The sequence below is a fragment of the Pseudophryne corroboree genome, chromosome 4 (genome assembly GCF_028390025.1).
Source record: "Pseudophryne corroboree isolate aPseCor3 chromosome 4, aPseCor3.hap2, whole genome shotgun sequence".
NCBI lineage: Eukaryota > Metazoa > Chordata > Amphibia > Anura > Myobatrachidae > Pseudophryne > Pseudophryne corroboree.
In genome coordinates, this window is record NC_086447.1 from 391,028,200 (window position 1) to 391,053,443 (window position 25,244).

The 25,244-nt window shown below is 44.6% G+C and overlaps 1 protein-coding gene across 1 annotated transcript in view; it reads left to right on the forward strand.

Annotated features, from left to right (window-relative positions):
• Positions 1–25,244, forward strand: part of LRRC1 (leucine rich repeat containing 1) — a 428,784-nt gene that overhangs the window by 299,822 nt on the left and 103,718 nt on the right. Inside the window, exon 10 of the mRNA XM_063916718.1 lies at positions 25,060–25,143. Within this exon, the coding sequence (XP_063772788.1) occupies positions 25,060–25,143 (84 nt within the window). The remainder of the gene's footprint in view (positions 1–25,059; positions 25,144–25,244) is intronic.

The following is a 25,244-nucleotide window of genomic DNA, read 5'->3' on the forward strand; positions in this document are numbered from 1 at the left end:
GGACGCCCTAGTGACACTGTGGGTGTTTCCGTCGGTCTATGTGTTCCTTCCACTCATTCCAAAGGTGATAAAGATTATAAGAAGAACAAGGGTTCAGGCGATACTCATTGTTCCAGACTGGCCAAAGAGGGCCTGGTATCCAGATCTTCAGGAGTTGCTCATAGAAGATCCCTGGCCTCTTCCTCTATGGGAGGACCTGTTACAACAAGGTCCGTGCGTGTATCAAGACTTACCGCGGCTGCGTTTGACGGCATGGCGGTTGAACGCCAAATCCTAGCCCGAAAGGGTATTCCCAGTGAAGTCATTCCCACACTTCTTCAGGCTAGAAAGGAAGTAACAGCAAAGCATTACCACCGTATTTGGAGAAAATATGTGTCTTGGTGTGAATCCAAGAGGGCTCCTACGTAAGAATTTCAGCTGGGGCGTTTGCTCCATTTTTTGCAAGCAGGTGTGGATGCGGGCCTAAAGTTAGGCTCTATTAAAGTACAAATTTCGGCCTTATCAATTTTCTTTCAGAAAGAATTGGCCTTCTTTCCAGAAGTTCAGACCTTCGTGAAAGGTGTGCTGCACATCCAACCTCCATTTGTGCCTCCTGTGGCACTGTGGGATCTTAATGTGGTATTGCAGTTCCTGCAATCTCATTGGTTTGAACCTTTACGTAAGGTTGAGTTAAAATTCCTTACTTGGAAAGTAGTCATGTTGTTGGCCTTGGCATCCGCAAGGCGGGTAATCTGAGTTGGCGGCTTTGTCTCACAAAAGCCCCTATTTAATCTTCCATGCTGATAGAGCGGAGTTGAGAACTCGTCAGCAATTTCTGCCAAAAGTGGTTTCATCATTTCACGTAAACCAGCCTATTGTGGTGCCAGTGACTACTGACGCCTTGGCGGAATCGAAGTCTCTCCATGTGGTTAGAGATTTGAAAATCTATGTCGCCAGAACGGCGCAGATTAGGAAAACAGAGGCTCTGTTTGTCCTGTGGGCTTCCACAAGATTAAGGCTCCTGCTTCTAAGCAGACTATTGCGCGCTGGATCTGTAATACGATTCAGCAGGCTCATTCTACGGCAGGATTGCCGTTACCGAAATCGGTGAAGGCCCATTCTACCAGAAAGGTGGGCTCATCCTGGGCGGCTGCCCGAGCGGTCTCGGCATTACAGCTTTGCCGAGCTGCTTCTTGGTCGGGATCAAACACTTTTGCGAAGTTTTACAAGTTTGAGACCCTGGCTGAGGAGGACCTCTTGTTTGGTCAATCGGTGCTGCAGAGTCATCCGCACTCTCCCGCCCGTTCTAGAGCTTTGGTATAAACCCCATGGTTCTTGAAGCATCCCCAGCATCCTCTAGGACGTATGAGAAAATAGGATTTTAATACCTACCGGTAAATCCTTTTCTCTTAGTCCGTAGAGTATGCTGGGTGCCCGTCCCAGTGCGGGCTGTATCTGCAGTTTGCTTATGGTTACAATCGTGTTGAGTTAAGTTCAGTCAGTCTGTGGCTAATGTTGGTCATGCCATTGCATGCGTTGTTGTTGAATGTCATGTTGTACATCGTGTTTGAGGTGTGAGCTGGTATATATCTCATCTTAGTTTAAAAATTAAATAAATCCTTTTCCTCGAGGTCTGTCTCCCTGGGCACAGTTCCTATAACTGAGTCTGGAGGAGGGGCATAGAGGGAGGAGCCAGTTCACACCCCTTTTAAAGTGTTAAAGTGCCCATGTCTCCTGCGGATCCCGTCTATACCCCATGGTTCTTGAAGCATCCCCATCATCCTCTACGGACTAAGAGAAAAGGATTTACCGGTTGGTATTAAAATCCTATTTTGTGCCTGAGTGATATCGGTGGTTGACGCATTATACTTTTTAATAACATTGCCAGTATCTAATTTTTACATTATTATAGATTGGACACCCCACAAGTTACTTATCTGATGAGAGAGAACTCTTTAAGTAATTCAAGTCTAGTGTATAGCCTGAAATGGCACTTGAAACCATCTAGCTGGTTTGGGATGAACTATACAGAAGGAGGAAAGCAAAGCAACATTCAAATGCAATACATATGTAGGAACTTCTGCAACAGGGTTCTGCAACTTCCCCTGACATTTGATTTCCATTGTAAAAAGAATGCAGTGAGGGTGTACAGTGGTTATTTCTGCACAATGGTGACCTTCAGTAGTTAAAAATGTAGGTAAAATAATTTTATTTAACAACATTTTATCTTTTTTTTATTGTTTATCTTAAATTGTCTATTTGTCCATGCTTTACTCCATATGTGCACGATTCAATATAAACTGGAAAAATGGGATGACTGGTAAAATATATATATATATATATATATATATATATAATAATTGATCGGAACTGGCTTAAGCCAGGTCACCTCGGTCTGCTCCCCTTTTCTTCCCACCTCCTCTCTCCCTTGGCTGTATCCTTACCACGTTCGTGGTGTGACCTCTGTCCTCTCCGTCCCTGTGCTCGCTGCAGTGGAAGTCTCTGGAGGAAGGCGCATGTCAGAGATGTAAGAAGCCTTAGTGGATTTATATATATATATATATATATATATATATATATATATATATATATATATATATATATATATATATATATATATATATATATAAAAAATTGTGTGTATGTATATGTGTGTGTGTGTGTGTATATATAAATATATATATATATATACATTTATTATAATATAATGCAATACTATACTTGACCCTGTGAGCAGTTTGTCAGGGAAGAAAACCTATACTCTGCAAACCAGACACATACCTGGGGTGTCATCACATACAGTTTTACACTTTCACTACATCAATGATATATGGATAGCCTCAAAATAGGTTTCCTTTCTCCTGCAGGGTCCACAGGTTATCCACAGGATAACATTGGGATATGATGAAGCGACAGCTGGGCTTTCCCTGACATGGTCGCATCTGATCGCGATAGTCGTGATGTTCCGCTCATCGATGGTCTTGTGTCATGACAGTTTATGTTTAACTGCTCTTTATTAAAAAAGAGCTTGCACATATATTTTTTTGTTTTTAAATCGTGTTGGATTTGTTTTAAATAGATATTTTTTTTTCAGTCACAAATTTTATTGAATGAACAATAACTATGACAAATACAGGTTGAGTATCCCATATCCTAATATTCCGAAATATGGAATATTCTGAAATACGGAATTTTTTGAGTGATAGTGAGAAAGTGAAACCTTAGTTTTCTGATTGCTCAGTGTACACAAACTTTGTTTAATACACAGTTATTACAATTATTGTATTAAATGACCTTCAGGCAGTGTGTATAATGTGTATTTGAAACCTAAATAAATTGTGTGAATGTACACACACTTTGTTTAATATACAAAGTTATTAAAAATATTGGCTAAAATTACCTTCAGGCAGTGTGTATAAGGTGTATATGAAACATAAATGCATTCTGTGCTTAGACTTCTGTCCCATCGCCATATCATCTCATTATGGTATGCAATTATTCCAAACTACGGAAAAATCTGATATCCAAAATACTTCTGGTCCCAAGCATTTTGGATAAGGGATACTCAACCTGTAATAGACACAGTCAAAGCATCGTAATACTAGGTACAAGTTGACTTAATCTGAAACATAAAGGAGAGCAATGTTTTGTACTCTAAATAACATAGTCTAAAAAACTAATTGCATTGAAATTTCTGCGAGGAACATACAAAAGCAATTGATAAAGTACATCCCTAAGGGCCAGCCAGTGGTACCCTGGGAGGACTTATAAAGAAATAGAGGCAGATGAAGAAAAGAGGGATTGGGTTCAAGGAGTGAAGGTGATAAGAGGGGAGAAAAGAGAGAGATAAAGATGAGGAGGAGGATAGAGAAGAAGAAGACAGAAGAAAGCTGAGAGCAAGTCGAGGGGAAAGAAGAACGAGGGAGAGGGTAGGGTGAGTTAGTGAAGACCTGGAAGGGCCACTTGAAATTTAACATACCAAGTTGACCAAATGCCCCGGAATTTGTCCACTGTGTTGTTCATCAGGGAGGAAAGGTATTCCATCTTCGCTACAAACCAAATGCGTTTCACAAGTTCATGATGAGTGGGAGGAGTGGATTGTTTCCACGACTTAGCAATTTGGAGCTTAGCTGCACAGGCTATATGTAGAGCCAGTTTGTTTTCAGACTTGTATAGCTGGCAGACTGAGGCATACAGGAGGAGCATCTTAGACCAAAAGGAAGCGATCTTAGGGCAGCTCCACCAAATATGAAAATAAGAGCTTATTTGGCCACAATGGCACCAACAAAGGTTTGACGTATTTGGATATATTTGGTGTAAGCGTTCCAGGACCAAATACCAACGTGTGTAGATTTTGTAGGAATTTTCCTTGATGGAGATGCGGATAGAACATTTAGATATATTCAATCGTATAGAGTCCCACGTGTCGTCATCAAGGATTAAATAGATTTCTCTATCGTCCTAGTGGATGCTGGGGTTCCTGAAAGGACCATGGGGAATAGCGGCTCCGCAGGAGACAGGGCACAAAAAGTAAAGCTTTAGGATCAGGTGGTGTGCACTGGCTCCTCCCCCTATGACCCTCCTCCAAGCCTCAGTTAGATTTTTGTGCCCGGCCGAGAAGGGTGCAATCTAGGTGGCTCTCCTACAGAGCTGCTTAGAAAAGTTTAGCTTAGGTTTTTTATTTTACAGTGAGTCCTGCTGGCAACAGGATCACTGCAACGAGGGACTTAGGGGAGAAGAAGTGAACTCACCTGCGTGCAGGATGGATTGGCTTCTTTGGCTACTGGACATTAGCTCCAGAGGGACGATCACAGGTACAGCCTGGATGGTCACCGGAGCCTCGCCGCCGGCCCCCTTGCAGATGCTGAAACAAGAAGAAGGTCCAGAATCGGCGGCATGAAGACTCCTCAGTCTTCTTAAGGTAGCGCACAGCACTGCAGCTGTGCGCCATTTCCTCTCAGCACACTTCACACGGCAGTCACTGAGGGTGCAGGGCGCTGGGAGGGGGGCGCCCTGGGAGGCAATGAAAACCTATTTTTGGCTAAAAATACCTCACATATAGCCTCCGGGGGCTATATGGAGATATTTAACCCCTGCCAGAATCCGTTAAGAGCGGGAGACGAGGCCGCCGAAAAAGGGGCGGGGCCTATCTCCTCAGCACACAGCGCCATTTTCCCTCACAGAAAGGCTGGAGGGAAGGCTCCCAGGCTCTCCCCTGCACTGCACTACAGAAACAGGGTTAAAACAGAGAGGGGGGGCTCTAATTTGGCGTTAGAAATATATAAAAAAGATGCTATAAGGGAAAACACTTATATAAGGTTGTCCCTATATAATTATAGCGTTTTTGGTGTGTGCTGGCAAACTCTCCCTCTGTCTCTCCAAAGGGCTAGTAGGTCCTGTCCTCTATCAGAGCATTCCCTGTGTGTGTGCTGTGTGTCGGTACGTGTGTGTCGACATGTATGAGGACGATGTTGGTGAGGAGGCGGAGCAATTGCCTGTAATGGTGATGTCACTCTCTAGGGAGTCGACACCGGAATGGATGGCTTATTTAGGGAATTACGTGATAATGTCAACACGCGGCAAGGTCGGTTGACGACATGAGACGGCCGACAAACAATTAGTACCGGTCCAGACGTCTCAAAAACACCGTCAGGGGTTTTAAAACGCCCGTTTACTTTAGTCGGTCGACACAGACACAGACAGGGACACTGAATCCAGTGTCGACGGTGAATAAACAAACGTATTCCTTATTAGGGCCACACGTTAAGGGCAATGAAGGAGGTGTTACATATTTCTGATACTACAAGTACCACAAAAGAGGGTATTATGTGGGATGTGAAAAAACTACCGTAGTTTTTCCTGAATCAGATAAATTAAATGAAGTGTGTGATGATGCGTGGGTTCCCCCCGATAGAAAATATGGGCGGTATACCCTTTCCCGCCAGAAGTTAGGGCGCGTTGGGAAACACCCCTTAGGGTGGATAAGGCGTTCACACGCTTATCAAAACAAGTGGCGGTACCGTCTATAGATAGGGCCGTCCTCAAGGAGCCAGCTGACAGGAGGCTGGAAAATATCATAAAAAGTATATACACACATACTGGTGTTATACTGCGACCAGCGATCGCCTCAGCCTGGATGTGCAGAGCTGGGGTGGCTTGGTCGGATTCCCTGACTAAAAATATTGATACCCTTGACAGGGACAGTATTTTATTTGACTATAGAGCATTTAAAGGATGCATTTCTATATATGCGAGATGCACAGAGGGATATTTGCACTCTGGCATCAAGAGTAAGTGCGATGTCCATATCTGCCAGAAGATGTTTATGGACACGACAGTGGTCAGGTGATGCAGATTCCAAACGGCACAAAGGTGTATTGCCGTATAAAGGAAGAGGAGTTATTTGGGGTTGGTCCATCGGACCTGGTGGCCACGGCAACTGCTGGAAAATCCACCGTTTTTTACCCTAAGTCACATCTCTGCAGAAAAAGACACCGTCTTTTCAGCCTCAGTCCTTTCGTCCCTATAAGAGTCATATCTGCCCAGGGATAGAGGAAAGGGAAGAAGACTGCAGCAGGCCCGAGCTAGTCAGGAACCTCCTAAAATCAGTGCATCATTGCACAAGGGCCATGGTAAAAAAATGGTGACTTCCTTCGAAGCAATTCCATTCGGCAGATTTCATGCAAGAACTTTTCAGTGGGATCTGCTGGACAAATGGTCCGGATCGCATCTTCAGATGCATCAGCGGATAACCCTATATCCAAGGACAAGGGTGTCTCTCCTGTGGTGGTTACAGAGTGCTCATCTTCTAGAGGGCCGCAGATTCGGCATTCAGGTTTGGATGTTGGTGACCACGGAGGCCAGCCCGAGAGGCTGGGGAGCAGTCACACAAGGAAAAAATTTCCAGGGAGTGTGATCAAGTCTGGAGACTTTTCTCCACATAAATATAGCTAAGGGTAAATTTATAATGCTCTAAGCTTAGCAAGACCTCTGCTTCAAGGTCAGCCGGTATTGATCCAGTGGGATAAAACATCACGGCAGTCGCCCACGTAAATAGACAGGGCGGCACAAGAAGCAGGAGGGCAGTGGCAAAAACTGCAAGGACTTTTCGCTGGGCGGAAAATCATGTGATAGCACTGTCAGCAGTGTTTCATTCCGGGAATGGAAGCTGGGAAGCAGACTTCCTCAGTAGGCACGACCTCCACCCGGCAGACTGGGAACTTCATGGGGAAGTTTTCCACATGATTGTAAACCGTTGGGAATTACCAAAGGTGGACATGATGGCGTCCCGTCTGAACAAAAAACGGGACAGGTATTGCGCCAGGTTAAGAGACCCTCAGGCAATAGCTGTGGACGTTCTGGTAACACCGTGGGTGTACCAGTCGGTGTATGTGTTCCATCCTCTGCTTTTCATACCTAAGGTACTGAGAATTATAAGACGTAGAGGAGTAAGAACTATACTCATGGCTCCGGATTGGCCAAGAAGGACTTGGTACCCGGAACTTCAAGAGATGCTCACAGAGGACTTATGGCCTCTGCCGCTAAGAAGGGACTTGTTTCAGCAAGTACCATGTCTGTTCCAAGACTTACCGCAGCTGCGTTTGACGGCATGGCGGTGGAACGCCGGATCCTAAGGGAAAAGGCATTCAGGAAGAGGTCATTCCTACCCTGGTCAAAGCCAGAAAGGAGGTGACCGCACAACATTATCACCACATGTGGCGAAAATATGTTGCGTGGTGTGAGGCCAGGAAGGCCCCACGAAGAAATTTCAACTCGGTCGATTCCTGCATTTCCTGCAAACAGGAGTGTCTATGGGCCTCAAATTGGGGTCCATTAAGGTTCAAATTTCGGCCCTGTCGATTTTTCTTCCAGAAAGAATTGGCTTCAGTTCCTGAAGTCCAGAAGTTTGTCAAGGGAGTATTGCATATACAACCCCCTTTTGTGCCTCCAGTGGCACTGTGGGATCTCAACGTAGTTCTGGGATTCCTCAAAACACATTGGTTTAAAACCAGTCAAATCTGTGGATTTGAAGCATCTCACATGAAAAGTGAACATGCTCTTGGACCTGGCCTGGACCAGGCGAGTGTCAAATTGGTGGTTTTTTTCTCAAAAAAGCCCATATCTGTTTGTCCATTCGGACAGGGCAGAGCTGCGGACTCGTCCCCAGTTCTCTCCCTAAGGTGGTGTCAGTGTTTCACCTGAACCAGCTTATTGTGGTGTCTTGCGCCTACTAGGGACTTGGAGGACTCCAAGTTGCTAGATGTGGTCAGGGCCCTGAAAATATAGGTTCCAGGACGGCTGGAGTCAGGAAAACTGACTTGCTGTTATCCTGTATGCACCCAACAAACTGGGTGCTCTTGCTTCTAAGCAGACTATTGCTAGTTGGATGTGTAATACAATTCAGCTTGCACATTCTGTGGCAGGCCTGCCACAGCCAAAATATGTAAATGCCCATTCCACAAGGAAGGTGGGCTCATCTTGGGTGGCTGCCCGAGGGGTCTCGGCTTTACAACTTTGCCGAGCGGCTATTTAGTCAGGGGCAAACACGTTTGTAAAATCCTACAAATTTGATAACCTGGCTAAGGAGGACCTGGAGTTCTCTCATTCGGTGCTGCAGAGTCATCCGCACTCTCCCGCCCGTTTGGGAGCTTTGGTATAATCCCCATGGTCCTTTCAGGAACCCCAGCATCCACTAGGACGATAGAGAAAATAAGAATTTACTTACCGATAATTCTATTTCTCGGAGTCCGTAGTGGATGCTGGGCGCCCATCCCAAGTGCGGATTATCTGCAATACTTGTACATAGTTACAAAAATCGGGTTATTATTGTTGTGAGCCATCTTTCAGAGGCTCCGCTGTTATCATACTGTTAACTGGGTTCAGATCACAGGTTGTACAGTGTGATTGGTGTGGCTGGTATGAGTCTTACCCGGGATTCATAAATCCTTCCTTATTGTGTACGCTCGTCCGGGCACAGTATCCTAACTGAGGCTTGGAGGAGGGTCATAGGGGGAGGAGCCAGTGCACACCACCTGATCCTAAAGCTTTACTTTTTGTGCCATGTCTCCTGCGGAGCCGCTATTCCCCATGGTCCTTTCAGGAACCCCAGCATCCACTACGGACTCCGAGAAATAGAATTATCGGTAAGTAAATTCTTATTTTTTTTAACATCATTTAAACATTAAAAACTGACAATTTGTGAGCAGTTTTTGGAAAAAATATTAGCAAGTTTAGTGGTTAAAAAAGCAAAAGAAAGGGATGACCAACCTCTATTAGTAGACAAGTCTCTTTATAAAAAGAATTTAGTTAATTGTATAAACTAAATAAAAATTAAAGAATCACAAATAACTATATAAATACATTAATGTAATATTTCCTAATATGAATGTCTCAAGATATGAAAATAGAGACCACTCCTAAATTAAAGTGGTCAACACAGATTACATCAGAAATAAGCAAAGTACTCAACTGGTATCACTGTAAATCAGGGGTGGGGAACCTCCGGCCCGCAGGCCGTATAAGGCCCGCAAAGCCGTTTGTTCCGGCCCACCCGCTTGTGTCTCAGCTGTCAGGGCAGGGAGGAGAGCGCAGCTACATGTCCGGCGGCAGGTAAGATCTTAAACCAGCCGCCAGTTTGTGAGCTAATCAGAGCTCGCGGACTGGCAGCCAATCAGGAGCCGCCGATGTCGGTCCGCGACCGCTGATTGGCTCACAAACCGGCGTCTGGTTTAAGGTCCTACACGCCGCCGCCGCTTGACATAGCTGCGCTCTCCTCCCTGCCCTGACACCCGAGACACGCCGCCGGATGGAGCAGCAGTGGTGAGCAGCACAGTGGGGTAGGGGGGACACTGTGGGGGCATTTGTATACCTGGCACTGTGGGGGCATTTGTGGATCTGGCACTGTGGGGGCATTTGTGGATCTGGCACTGTGGGGGCATTTGTATACCTGGCACTGTGGGGGCATTTGTGGATCTGGCAATGTGGGGGCATTTGTGGATCTGGCACTGTGGGGGCAATTGTGGATCTGGCACTGCACTATTGGGGGCATATGTGTATCATGTCCCATTTTAATTGGCCACACCCATTTTTTGGCACGCTTCCGGCGCGTGCACTCAGTACCTCTAAGGGGCAGACCTACTGGGGAGCAGGGTAATTTTTAAGTTGAGAATTTTTGTATGGCCCCCGAAGGATTTTATAAATATCCAAATGGCCCTTGGTAGAAAAAAGGTTCCCCCACCCCTGCTGTAGATCCATAGGTGAAATAACAGTCTCACAATTGTCAGTGCATCTATTGTTAATAACACATTTACAAGTTTTTTTTCTCACATTTCGGATTCAAACTGGACAGACAACAAGTTGCTAATTTTTACTACTAAAATAAGAGCGTTAAGGAGAGTTCTCACATTTATCATATGCATGTAAATCAAGCAGATTGCTTGTGAAAAGTATACTGTCAAATGTATTTGTTCCACTATGCTGCTTTCATTTGCAAACTATTAAGTTGTCCTTACAGTGCTTTTGCTTCGGATGTCAGAGTAATTTGCACTGACAGAAATCTGTTCATTCTTTGTGCAGCTTGCAGCCGTTCAGATGTTTTCTAAGGGTAGAGGAGTAATATGTCATTGGGAATTTTTTCTTACAAAAATATATAGTAAAAATAACATTTTCTTATCAACACGCTCTTGGATTATGTTGATAGCTTTATTATTCTGTTAATATCTTTTATTTTTAAGGCATCACAAATTGTCCGAATTGCTGTACAGGGAATATACATAATAAGTAGAATACAATGTAAATTAGCATATCTAGTAACAACTCAGTTAAGAAATAGACTAAAAGACGGTCATTTAACTTACTATACTGTAGTTTGTAGGGCATGTGGTGGTGTTGCAAGGAGGGGAAGGCAGTTTGACACTCGGTGTGCCTTCACATACAGTAGCATGCAAACTTCCAAAGAGGGAACAAGAGAAATGGGGTCCTGCCATGGGAGATTACAGTTGCAAGGTGAACTGGGAAGGAGTAGGTGTCAAAAGTGGAGAGGTACTGTAAGTGAAGATATGCTGTGTTTTAATGGAAAGTTACATCTTGCTTTTCTCTAACGTCCTAGTGGATGCTGGGGACTCCGTAAGGACCATGTGGAATAGACGGGCTCCGCAGGAGACAGGGCACTTTAAGAAAGAATTTGGATACTGGTGTGCTCTGGCTCCTCCCTCTATGTCCCTCCTCCAGACCTCAGTTTGAATCTGTGCCCGGACGAGCTGGGTGCTACTTAGTGAGCTCTCCTGAGCTTGCTATAAGAAAGTATTTTGTTAGGTTTTTTATTTTCAGAGAGATCTGCTGGCAACAGGCTCTCTGCTACGTGGGACTGAGGGGAGAGAAGCAGCCCTACTCACTGAAGATAGGTCCTGCTTCTTAGGCTACTGGACATCATTAGCTCCAGAGGGATCATACACAGGATCTCACCCTCGTCGTCCGATCCCGGAGCCACGCCGCCGTCCCCCTCGCAGAGCCGGAAGACAGAAGCCGGTGACAGAAGCAAGAAGACTTCGAAATCGGCGGCAGAAGACTTCAGTCTTCATATGAGGTAGCGCACAGCACTGCAGCTGTGCGCCATTGCTCCCACACTAAACCCACATACTCCGGTCACTGTAGGGTGCAGGGCGCAGGGGGGCGCCCTGGGCAGCAATTAGAGACCTCTTTGGCAAAAGTTGCATAATATACAGTTGGGCACTGTATATATGTATGAGCCCCCGCCAAAATTGTACATGAAAGCGGGACAGAAGCCCGCCGTCGAGGGGGCGGGGCTTCTTCCTCAGCACTCACCAGCGCCATGTTTTTTCTCCACAGCACCGCTGAGAGGAAGCTCCCCAGTCTCTCCCCTGCAGTTACACGGTAAAAGAGGGTAAAAAGAGAGGGGGGGGGGCACATAATTAGGCGCAAAAATCAATATAAACAGCAGCTACTGGGTTAACATTAAGTTACTGTGTTATTCCTGGGTTAATAGCGCTGGGGTGTGTGCTGGCATACTCTCTCTGTCTCTCCAAAGGGCCTTATGGGGGAATTGTCTTCAGATGAGCATTCCCTGAGTGTGTGGTGTGTCGGTACGTGTGTGTCGACATGTCTGAGGTTAAAGGCTCCCCTAAGGAGGAGGTGGAGCAAATGTGTGTGTGAGGGGTGTCTCCGTCGACAACGCCAACACCTGATTGGATATGTGAAATAAAGTGCTGAGGTAAATTTATTGCACAAAAGATTATAGAACAGACAGGGAATCTACCCATGTCTGTCCCTATGTTGCAGAGACCTTCAGAGTCTCTCAATGCTCACTATCCAAAATAATAGACACTGATATCGAAACGGAGGTTGACTCCAGTGTCGACTACGATAATGCAAAGTTACAGCCAAAATGGCAGAAAAGTATTCAATATATGATTATTGTAATAAAAGATGATTTGCATATCACTGATGACTCATCTGTCCCTGACACAAGGGTACACATGTTAAGGGGAAGAAAGCTGAGGTAAATTTCCCTCCTCTCATGAAGAAAAAGAGCGGGAATCTCCAGACAAGAGACTGCAGTTTCCCACAAAGAATTCTCAGGCAGTATTCTTTCCCCACTAGGGCCAGGATATGATAGGAATCTTCCCCTAGGGTGTCACGTTTGCCCAAAAGGTAGCCCTGACGTAACAGCTATTCTCAGGGATCCTGCAGATAGCGTGCACATTCTGGTACACTACTCAGACCGGCGATTGTGTCGGCATGGGTTTATAGCGCTGTGGCAGCGTGGACAGGTACCTTATCAGCAGAGATTGAGACCCTAGTATGTATATAGATATACATATGTTTATATAGAGAGATATATATATTAAAGATGCTGTCTTAAGAGATATGTATATATAAAACATGCCCAAAGAGGCATGAGTATACTGGGTCCTAGAGTCAAAGCTATGTCGATTTCTGATTGACGTGTCCTGTAAAATATGCAATGGACAGATGATGCCGACTTAAGAGGCATATGGAAGGCTGAGGATTGTGTGGAGAAGGGTTCTCGGACCTGGTCTCCACAGCTATAGCTGGTAATTCTGATATTTTGCCTTATATTCCTGCACAGCCTAGGAAAACATGACATTATCAAATGCAGCCTTTCGAATAAAGAAACAAGAAAGTCCGAGGTGCGTCCTTTCTTGCCAGAGACGGGGGCAGAGGAAAGAAGCTGCACAACACAGCTAGTTCCCAGGAACAGAAGTCCTCCCCGGCCTCTACAAAAATCCACCGCATGTCGCTGGGGCTCCACAAGCGGAGCTAGGCCCGGTGGGGGCACGCCTTCGTAAGTTCAGCCACAAGTGGGTTCACTCCCTGTTAGATCCCTGGGCAATAGATATTGTGTCTCAGGGATACAAGCTGGATTATGAGAAGATGCCCTCTCACCGACGGCCCTGCCGGCTTCCCCCCACGAGAGGGAAACAGTGTTAACTGCAATTCACAAATTGTATCTTCAACAGGTGGTGGTCAAGGTTCCCCTCCTTCAACAAGGAGGGGGTTACTATTCGACCATTTTGTAGTCCCGAAACCAGGCGGTTCGGTCAGACCCATATTGAATTTAAAATCCCTGAACATATACCTGAAAAGGTTCAAGTTCAAGATGGAATCACTAAGAGCGGTCATTGCAAGCCTGAAAGGGGGAGATTTTATGGCGACTCGGGACATAAAGGATGCATACCTTCATGTCCCCATTTATCCACCTCATCAGGCGTACCTCAGAATTGCGGTACGGGATTGTCATTACCAATTTCAGACGTTGCCGTTTGGTCTCTCCACGGCACCAAGAATATTCACCAAGGTAATGGCGGAAATGATGGTGCTCCTGCGAAAGCAAGGTGTCACTATTATCACGTACTTGGACGATCTCCTCATAAAAGCGAGATCAAGAGAGCAGTTGCTGAACAGCGTATCGCTTTCTCTGGAAGTGTAACGGCAACACGGCTGGATTCTATATATTCCAAAGTCGCAGTTGGTTCCTACAGCTCATCTGCCTCTCCTAGGCATGATCCTAGACACAGACCAGAAAAGGGTTTATCTCCCGATAGAGAGAGCTCAGGAGCTCGTGACACTGGTCAGGAATCTATTAAAACCAAAACAGGTGTCAGTGCATCACTGCACTCGAGTCCTGGGAAGGAGGGTGGCATCATACGAGGCCATTCCCTTCGGCAGGTTCCATGCGAGGACCTTCCAATGGGACTTACTGGACAAGTGGTCCGGATCACATCTTCAGATTAATCACCCTATCCCCCAGGGCCAGGGTGTCTCTCCTGTTGTGGCTGCAGAGTGCTCAACTTCTCGAAGATCGCAGATTCGGCATTCAGGACTGGGTCCTGGTGACCACGGATGCAAGCCTCCGAGGGTGGGGGGCAGTCGCACAGGGAAGAAATTTCCAAGGGCTGTGGTCAAGGCAGGAGACTTGCCTACACATCAATATCCTGGAACTAAGGGCCATATATTCGCGACCAACCGGTTCTGATTCAGTCAGACAATATCACCGCAGTGGCTCATGTAAACCGCCAAGGCGGCACAAGGAGCAGGGTGGCGATGGTAAAAGCCACCAGAATTCTTCGCTGGGCGGAGAATCACGAAAGCGCACTGTCAGCAGTGTTCATTCCGGGAGTGGACAACTGGGAAGCAGACTTCCTCAGTAGGCACGACCTCCACCCGGGAGAGTGGGGACTTCATCAAGAAGTCTTCATGCAGATTGTAAGTCGGTGGGAACTGCCACAGGTGGACATGATGGCATCCCGCCTCAACAAAAAGCTGCAGAGATATTGCGTCAGGTCAAGAGACCCTCAGGCGATAGCTGTGGACGCACTGGTGACAACGTGGGTGTTCCCGTCGGTCCTCCTCTTCCTCTCATACCCAAGGTGCTGAGAATCATAAGGAAAAGAGGAGTGAGAACAATACTCTTTGTTCCGGATTGGCCAAGAAGGACTTGGTATCCAGATCTGCAAGAAATGCTCACAGAGGACCCGTGGCCTCTGCCTCTAAGACAGGACTTGTGCAACAGGGGCCCTGTCTGTTCCTAGACTTACCGCGGCTGCGTTTGACGGCATGGCGGTTGAACGCCGGATCCTAGCAGAAAAAGGCATTCCGGATGAGGTCATTCCTACTCTGATAGAGGCTAGGAAGGATGTGACGGCTCAACATTATCACCGTATATGGCGAAAATATGTTGCTTGGGGTGAGGCCAGGAATGCCCCTACGGAGGAATTCCAGCTGGGCCGTTTTCCTTCACTTCCTACAGTCGGGAGTGACTTTGGGCCTGAAATTGGGTTCCATTAAGGTCCAGATTTCGGCCCTATCCATTTTCTTTCAAAAAGAACTGGCTTCTCTTCCTGAAGTTCAGACGTTGTAAAGGGAGTGCTGCATATTCAGCCCCCTTTTGTGCCTCCAGTGGCACCTTGGGATCTTAACTTGGTATTGAGTTTCCTGAAGTCACACTGGTTTGAGCCACTCAAAACCGTGGAGTTATAATTTCTCACGTGGAAGGTGGTCATGCTATTAGCCTTGGCTTCAGCTAGGCGTGTGTCAGAATTAGCGGCTTTGTCACATAAAAGCCCCTATCTGGTTTTCCATATGGACAGGGCAGAATTGCGGACCCGTCCACAATTTCTGCCAAAAGTGGTGTCATCTTTTCATATGAACCAACCTATTGTGGTGCCTGTGGCTACTCGTGACTTGGAGGATTCCGAGTTGCTGGATGTGGTCAGGGCTTTGAAGGTTTATGTAGCCAGAACGGCTAGAGTCAGGAAAACTGAGTCGCTGTTTATCCTGTATGCATCCAACAAGCTGGGTGCTCCTGCTTCAAAGCAAACTATTGCTCGCTGGATCTGTAACACAATTCAGCAGGCTCATTCTGCGGCTGGTTTGCCGCTTCCAAAATCAGTAAAAGCCCACTCCACAAGGAAGGTGGGCTCTTCTTGGGCGGCTGCCCGAAAGGTCTCGGCATTACAGCTTTGTCGAGCAGCTACTTGGTCAGGTTCAAACACACTTGCAAAGTTTTACAAGTTTGATACCCTGGCTGAGGAGGACCTTGTGTTTGCTCATTCGGTGCTGCAGAGTCATCCGCACTCTCCCGCCCGTTTGGGAGCTTTGGTATAATCCCCATGGTCCTTACGGAGTCCCCAGCATCCACTAGGACGTTAGAGAAAATAAGATTTTACTTACCGGTAAATCTATTTCTCGTAGTCCGTAGTGGATGCTGGGCGCCCGTCCCAAGTGCGGACTTCTTCTGCAATACTTGTATATAGTTATTGCTTAAATAAGGGTTATGTTGTGGTTGCATCAGGGTTGATCTGATGCTCCGTTGTTGTTCATACTGTTAACTGAGTAAGTTTATCACAAGTTATACGGTGTGATTGGTGTGACTGGTATGAGTCTTGCCCTGGATTCCAAAATCCTTTCCTTGTACTGTCAGCTCTTCCGGGCACAGTTTCTCTAACTGAGGTCTGGAGGAGGGACATAGAGGGAGGAGCCAGAGCACACCAGTATCCAAATTCTTTCTTAAAGTGCCCTGTCTCCTGCGGAGCCCGTCTATTCCCCATGGTCCTTACGGAGTCCCCAGCATCCACTACGGACTACGAGAAATAGATTTACCGGTAAGTAAAATCTTATTATTTGTTTGAAGCTGGCGAGACTGGTAGAAGAACAGAGAAAATATAGAATTGAACCTAAGGCGCAGTAAACCAAACAGCTGCTTATATAAAACTAAGTGATTCATCGCGCCCTACTGGCGCTCTACACACCGTCGTAAGGGGCTATGCCCCATTAACCCATGCACGCCCTTGTGGCATGCAATATTTTTATTATATGGAGTATTACCTCCAATCATAATTGTGTGAGTGGTTAAATATTGCACGGACAAAGGGCGTGCGATGGTTAAGGGGTTATAGCCCCTTGCAATGGCGTGAAAAGCGCACGCAGGAACTGATGAATCACCTAGTAGGTGCTGTGGTTAGGGAAGTGGCGAGTGCAGGGAGATGCAGATGGGGTCCAGTGGTTCCGCGGGTGAGGAAGGGGTGGTTGCAGGGGTGCCGTGGGTGGGGGATGGACGGGTGCGTGGGTGCCGCAGGTGTGGTCCAAAGCCACCGCGGGTGGTGAAGGAGCGGTTGTCGGGTGTGCTGCGGGTGGGTGGTGGGGGAGGGGGTCCGAAGCCACTGCAGATGGTGGAGGGGAGCTGTGGGGGTGCTGCTGATGGGGTCCGGAGATACTGCAAGTGGGGGAGGGGCATGTAATGCCTCTCCTGCTTCTCCTCCTGGAAGCAGCTTAGCTGCTGTCCTCCCTTTGGCAGTGGCTCTCCCGGAGACTCGCACAGCAGCCAAGCAGCCAGCCAGTATTTTTAGCGCCGGTGTCCCAACTCGCCGCATTACAGGGAAGAAGATACACTCAATAAACTACAGCTCCCAGCAGCTCTTAGCGCCATAATGCTTTGACGCTAAGGGCCGCTGGGAGCTGTAGTTTATTTAGTGCATCTACTTCCCTGTAATGCGGCGCGTTGGGACACCGGCGCTAACAATAGTGACTGGCTGGCAGAACTGACTGACTCGCTGAATCAATGTAAAAGGTGAGAGTGCTGTGCAGTATCAGTGACACTGCAAACCCACTGTACTGCACAGCACTGTCACCTTTTACATTGATTCAGCATCCAGACATTACCCTCCGCGATATCACCCACTCTATCAGTTACATTAGCCATCTCGGGGCTTCCAGGCCGGCAGCCCAGGTGCTGTATTGCACAGTCAGGGCCTCTGGGAATCTGTGCTCGGCTGTGGCGGGGAGGCACTTCTGTGACATCATGTGTAGAGGAGGCTCTGGGGCTCAGAGAGTATGCGGAGCAGGGAGGGCTATGAAAGCCTTCCGCTCTTACTTGCCTACTCCCCCGGAAAGTCTGGAAGGCTTCCGATAATCTGGTGGCACTCCCGGCCCCCCAGGGAAGTGCGCAAGTCTCCTGCATGGCGCTCACCCCCTGCAGCACTTCACCACTCGCTGCATGACACGGTCACAGCGGCATCCCATCACAGAGGGGGACGGGGCAATGACGCAATGTGTGTTAAATCGCGTCATTGTAGCCCCGCCCACCGCTTTGCAATACCGGTAATGTGGGCATTGTAAAGCGGGGGACGGGGCTACGATGATCGCGTCACCATGCCCTGTACCACCTTCTCCATGCCTCCGTACAACCTCCTTCATGCCCCCTCCTATATAATAAGGTTGCTCCCTCCCGAAGGGAGCCACCACAATGTAGGCATGTATGCTTCCGCTGCGCTGCTTTCATACACATCTATGCCGGTGGCTGCAGCAGCTTTTGTTCCACCTGTGCTGAGGCTAGGGAGTTGGGGATTGTTGATGACGGAGGGGGCAGGTGGACTGGCAGCAGGACATAGGACACTGCAGTAAAAGGATGTCTTTTTCCCTATCTACAGCGCAGAGACTTGCTGCAATTGCAGTGGCATACCCTCCAGCTGTACCTTTTTGGCAGGTACAGTACCTTTTTATATGGTCTGTAACGGTTTTTGGCTCTCCAAACTTCCATTGAAAGTATAGGAAAGGGGGTGTGGCCGCACCACTTTACCCGTGGCCACGCCACTTTGTGAATTTGTAGCGATTTTTATGTGTAAACTGTTGGTGGGTATGTTGCTGCAGATGCAATGGGCCTATTTTGGAGTGTGCACCTGGAGCTGCAGCTCCATCAGCCCCATTGTTAATCCTTCTCTGGGAACACACAGCAGCCAAAGGGCAGAGCCTCCCATTGGATGTAACCTGTGTGGGAGGGCGTTTCTCGCCCAATCAGCTGTGGACTGGGTGTGATAGACCTGCTGCTAACCCAATGAGAGCTCCTGGCCATGCCCAGCGTTATACACACAGGCACAGAGTCACAGATCTGGGCTATTATATAGGAGACAAGGACCACTAAATCCTTCAAATAGATAAACACCAACAAATATGTAATCATTGGGCACTATAGTAAATTTCTGACAGTATAGTCCTTGATTTATACTGGAGAAATCTTGTGGACAAGTCCCTTGATGGTCACATAATGTCAACGTTCATAGATAGCCGATGATTGCATTATGATAATGATTTTCATACATGTGAAAGAAGAGAAAAAAGCAACTACTTAGATAAGGATATATTGCAGAGTAACCGATGTTCACAAAATGTGAACAATAAAGTTTTGTGACTTGTTGAACATATAAATCACATCTACATATACATAACTGTTCTCAAGTTAAGTTTTAAATTCAAGTTGAATATGTTTGTGTCTTGTAACTTGAGATGTGCAATTTATGCTATCCAATGCACATGTAATACTATATGACACATGCTAGCAAAATCACAATAGCATTGAAAATTAGGTGGGCAGAACAAATAAGGAATTTTAGAAAATGCCTCTAAAGTCATTCATATTCATTACATTTCAAAAACGTACACCCACAGTAAGATGTATCAAAAAACTGAGGACTATACTCTTGGAACTACTACCATAGCACCCATTGTTTGGATATTTGGACACTGGTAGAAAGTCTGACTTGGCAGATGAGTGAGTTTCTGAGGAGTGGAGTCAGAGAAATCATGAATGTGGACGTGAGAGAAGGTAAACATGTTGAGATAGAAAAAGGAGTCAAGCAGCCAAGTTCCGGATACATTGAAGTGGGAAGTGTACGGTCAAGGTGGGAAATTAGTGTGTGAATGATAATCGAGACAGCATCGCAGTTAAGAGGGCCTGTTGAGGTGGTAACGACAGGAGTACAAGATATTTTGAGGTTGAAGAACAGGGAGGAGTCAAGTATGACACCAAGGCAGTTGACTTGAGGACTGCAGGGAGAGAGATGTTATTAACCAATAAAAGAAAGGGTGGAGATGTGGGAACCCGTGAAGAATAGAATGAGCCTGATTTTGGTCATTTTATTTATTTTTACATTTATTGTTTGTTTTTGCTATATACAAAAAACAGAATACATAAATACACACCCAAAAAAATTCATACTCTATATTGCAATGTATAAGTAAAGAAGATATGGAAATGTTCATTAAAAGAAAGGCAAGGTAGACAACCATTCAGGATGTATTTGCAGAGAATATCCTGGTATTATATATTTACCAGGGTAAAGACAAGCAATATATGCTGTAAAAAAATCATAGATATATATATAGATAATAGAAATCAAAAGGCGGCACTCGAAGACTTTTGTAAACAGTGAAAAAAGCTGTATTCGTGCGGTCAACGTTTCGGGGACCACCTCCCCGTCTTCAGGACTTGAAGGACTAGATATATATATAATAATATGGCTGCTTGCAGATCTTAATAAATTGCTAGAATCGCGGTTTTCCAGGCTGATTGTATAGCTCGATGCCAACCATTTATGTAAAACGTTCTCGAATATAGATGGTTTCTATCACTTGTAAATAAATTTCTCATAATTGCTTTTAATCAGTTTAATCAATTCCTTTATCCTTGGTCCCCTATGAGACGTACATATTCTAGTAATGCATACCTTGCTAACATTATTAATATATTGTTTTTATTGATTTCTTGAGGCCATTTCAAAATGGAATCCCAAATAAATATACTGTACAATAGGTAATGATAATTGCACCAGAGCCCTGCTTTGCTGATATTCAAGTACTTAATTCCAAAAACTTGAGATGGAAAAATGTGCCTGTGTCGACTACACATATTGGACAATAGGAAACACACCCTCTATCAAACTTTGCTTTACGGGCAGGCATCAAGTATACCCTAAGGAGAATAAATACTTAAATCTGCTGGAATTTTAATGAGAGCGTATTCTTAGTTACTGTATAGGGACTATATAGCATCTTATCCCAGTCACCGTCTGAAGGAGGCCAAGATCTGCCTCCAATTTCAACCTATCATCAGTACATGACTAATTTATAAAATATGCATATAAAGAAGAAATAAGTGTACTGAAACTTCTGCACTGTAAACCATCCTTCTGAAGTGGAGACCCCCTGTTCAAGTTGTGCACACAATGCAGGTCTCTATTGGGGGGGGGGGAACCCAAAACATTGATCTTGGTGTTTTAAATTTGTCACAAATCTGTTCAAAAGTCTTAAGAACACTACCCTTATATAATTGTCCTATTTAAGAAGCATATTTTTTTAAAGCTATTACTTAAGCCAGTTCTATCTCTTTCAGCCCGTTGCTTCCCTCAGAGTTCAAAGAAATGTATTCAGCCCCCTGCTACCACTTTCAGCCAGGTGGGAAAGCGCATGGCATAAGAAAAGTGGAACTCTGTCTGAGCCATCTGTTCACTTTGGTTAATTGTGCCCTGCTTTTCTGCACATCCAGGAGATATCTTCAAATACGACCACTCATTGTCCATTATAAGCCAATGTGCCTTAAGAATTGTATCTCTGTCTCTATAGTGCAACATTTTAGCAATTAAAGTTTGTAGAGGTACTCCTGGTTGTGACAGGACTCGATGTGCACACTGCTGCAAACTGATTTTCTACCACCCATTTGTATGAGCCATTGTTCAAGAAAATCTACAGGAGTAGTTCCCTCAGTTTTTTTTTTTTTTTTTTTTTTTTTTTAGGTAGACCCACTAATTTGACGCTAGTATGTCATAATCTACCATCAATATTTGACAAGTTGCTCAAAGTTTTCATTTGAGTTTCCAAATTTGCAAGTTTGTTCTGGATCAGAATCATGGAATCTTCTGGATATTTGTGTTTTTTTTGTTTTGTTTTTAAACTTCATGTTTGCTGGTTTGACTTTCCATTATTCACAGCCAGCAAAGTAGATATTATGAGATAATCTGCGCAATAAAATCAATGATGCAGCTGTAATCGAAATCTTAAAGTGCATCCCCAATGCACCGAAATAACAGATAAATCTTTCAGGAAATATAAGAGTTAAATTGGAAGCGCTCCAAAGATAAACCGCTTCACCAAATTATTTTCACCACACGGGGATAAAAAAACAGAAAAAAATACAGTTTTTCAAGCATCACAAATAGCAGATGGTATTCCAATAGTTCTTTCTGATGAAATCTGTAATAGACTGTGACCCCTTCATATATAACACAGAGCTGAATTAGCTCATAAAGGGGTACACAAGAAAGGATGCCATAGTGCAAATTATCATTTTAAAAAAGGTGGATTTAATAATACATCACACTTACAAACATAGAAGATAAAAAGCGCATAGAAAATTCCTACTCAGGCACTAGCAGCAACAAGTAGAAAGGTCCTGGGAACACCCTGGTGGATTTGGGTTTTGCTGGACAATGAGGTTCCGGAACCGGACTCCAGGACCTTTGAAGTAGCAGCGGGATAGTACAAACGGGAGAGCAGTACGTTTAACACATTTCAGACGTGTCCTTCGTCAGAAGCGTGAATACTGCTCACCCAACCTCCCTATTTATACCCTATCTAATACAAGCATCACCTGAACTAAATCGCAGCTAAACGGCTTCCCAGTTGTCCACGCTGGCGTAGTTCGATGAGGAGACTGGATCCAAGATGGCCGTGCGTTCCACTCGGCCGGAACTAGTCATCACATGACCATATGACGCGGACCCTCTCATTTCCGAAAGTTATTAAGCTGGTTATGCGTTTCACAAATAGTTCAATGTTAGCGTTCCAGGCAAGGATTCATATGTAATAATGTCCACATCTATTCAAAATACAGCGCAGTACCTCAAAATTATTATTATTCATGGTCAACACAGACAGGTAGTATTTAAAAGCCTCAACCACCTCTGATGGGAGGCTATTCCACTACCCTTTCTGTGAAGTAATTTTCCCTCAAATTTCCCTAGAACCCATCTCACTCCCAGTTTCTGTGCATGTACTCATGTTCTAGTACTTCTCTTCCTTTAAAGAATGTCTCCCTCCTGTACCTTGCTAAAACCCTTGATATATTTGAAAGTTTCTATCATGTTCCCCCTTTCCTTTATCTGCTCAAAATTATACATGTTAAGATCTTTCAGTCTTTCCTGGTAAGTTTTGTGCTGTAGACCATGCACCATTTTAGTTTACCTTCTTTGTACGGTCTCTAATGTAGTTATTTTCATCTAGAGATATGGCCTCCAGAACAGTATTCTAGATGAGGTTGTTCCAGTGACGTTCATTGGCATTATTACTTTTTCTCCTGCTACTGAATCTTCTCCCTATGCAATTTAGCATTTGAATTGTTTTCCTCATTGCTTTGTTACATTGCTTGCCTGCCTTCAAGTCACCTGAAATGGTGACTCCTAAATGCCTTTCCTCCTCTGTATTTTCCATTATAGTGTCCTTGATACTATATTTAGCCTTTGGGCTATTTAGTCTTTTTGGGGTCCCTCACCTTATACAGTTAGATATTCCTCTATCTGCTGACAATGGCATCTCATGCCACATCTAGTATGCAAATACATTAAATTAGAGATCAATGTTTATAAAACAATAGTTACTGATGGGAACCACCTTGTTATTTAAATGGTTGCCCAATGTTCTGACAGTGGTAGTACATCCCACGTCCAATACGGAAATATTGCAGAAAGACCGCTAAAAGCATTGCATGCCTAATATAAATATGTATGATCTCTTCATGAGTCAGCTGTAACCTATCTTTAGTGGATGTATGCCATATTATCACACATTTGTATGTCCTATATTTTAATATACATTTTCTGTTGTGTTTAAAATATACTTATTTTCCTCTATAGTTTCCTGTTGCTTTTCTTAACCCTTTTGATACAAAGGTCTGTTGCTTTTCTTAACCCTTTTGATACAAAGGTCTGTTCCCTTTAGTATGGACTTATTTTTTTTATTTTTTCCCACCTCCCCTGCACTTGTGTGAGTTAAAGTAACCGTTGACTTTGGCTTTATAATTACAAGTTCAGAGTTTATAGTACAGTACCTTGGGAATGTATGTATGTATGTATGTATGTATGTACGTCTATTTTACTCTGTAAAGTTCACGTTTTCATCCTGCATTAGTCACTAACATCTGTCTCCAAGTAGGGTTAGAAATAATAGGGTATGGCCATAGCAGTCCTAACCTTCCTTGTCTTGCAACTGCATTGTATCACCTGTGATAGTGATTTGTAACTGCTTAGGCAGCATTGTTTTCTTATTTTGCAACCGTTTATCGAAAAAATTAGAGCTAATGTATCAAAGGTCATATTCAGAATTAATGCCAAAAGTTACCCCAACATCGCTCTAATATGATTGGCAGTAAAATGAGTGCTGATCAGTGTAATGATCCTGGTTTCCACGGAGACCCTCTTCCGGGCACCAAGACTGCTTCACCCATGCAAGACACCAAAGCATTTTTTTCTTGGGTGTCAGGCATACTGTTGGGGGTATTCAGTTAGGTCCAATCAGAATAAAGGTGAATCAATGTGTTTGGTATCGATGTTATCAGAAGAACTAGCCAATTAAGTTTTGTATGAATTGAAGGCATTGCTAACATTCCATGCCCTTAACTGTAAATAATTGTTACTTTTTATTTTATCTATTTAATGCCAATAAAATATTCTAAAACTTAATTTGTCTTGTATGAATAATATACACAATTTCTATGCCTCTAATTTTAAGGAGGTAAGCTTAAAAGACTGAAGGATATTCAAGGATGTGATGATCCTCAAGTCTTCATGTAGATAATTTAAATGTATTTTTTTACCTTATGAATGTCCGCTGTTTATTCATTTTGTTTGGAACTATTAAATACTTAAGGTGCGTCCGTAAGCGTGTATGCACTTACCGTCACTGAAGACATTGCATTGATCTTGAGTTGTCTAGTGTGTGTGTGCACCTTTACAGCTTGTTTTTAATTGTTGTAGAGAAAACTCCAGACCCTTTTTCAGTTATATCTGTAACCTTTTCCTGGTCTTGGTCAGAAAAGTTTTATAGTTTTAGGGTGTTTGTAAATGCTGTGTGTGCTAAATATGTCCAAGAAAAATTAACATAAGGATTAAAACCACATCTCTTAGATTCTGCACTCTCCAGCCCTGTCACCGTGTAGCAATTTTCTACAGTCCAAAACTCGTGATTCATGCATACTATTTTGTTTTATGTTCACAGGTACTGCCAAGAAGCATTGGGAAATTAAAGAAGCTGAACAATTTGAACATTGATCGGAATAAATTAATGTCTTTGCCAAAAGAGGTGAGTGAAAAATAAAATGCAATAACTGTTAGTCATGTAACTGAAGTCAGAATTCAAGTGTTGTAAGTGTAAAGATATATCTCTTTACCTAAACTTCTGCA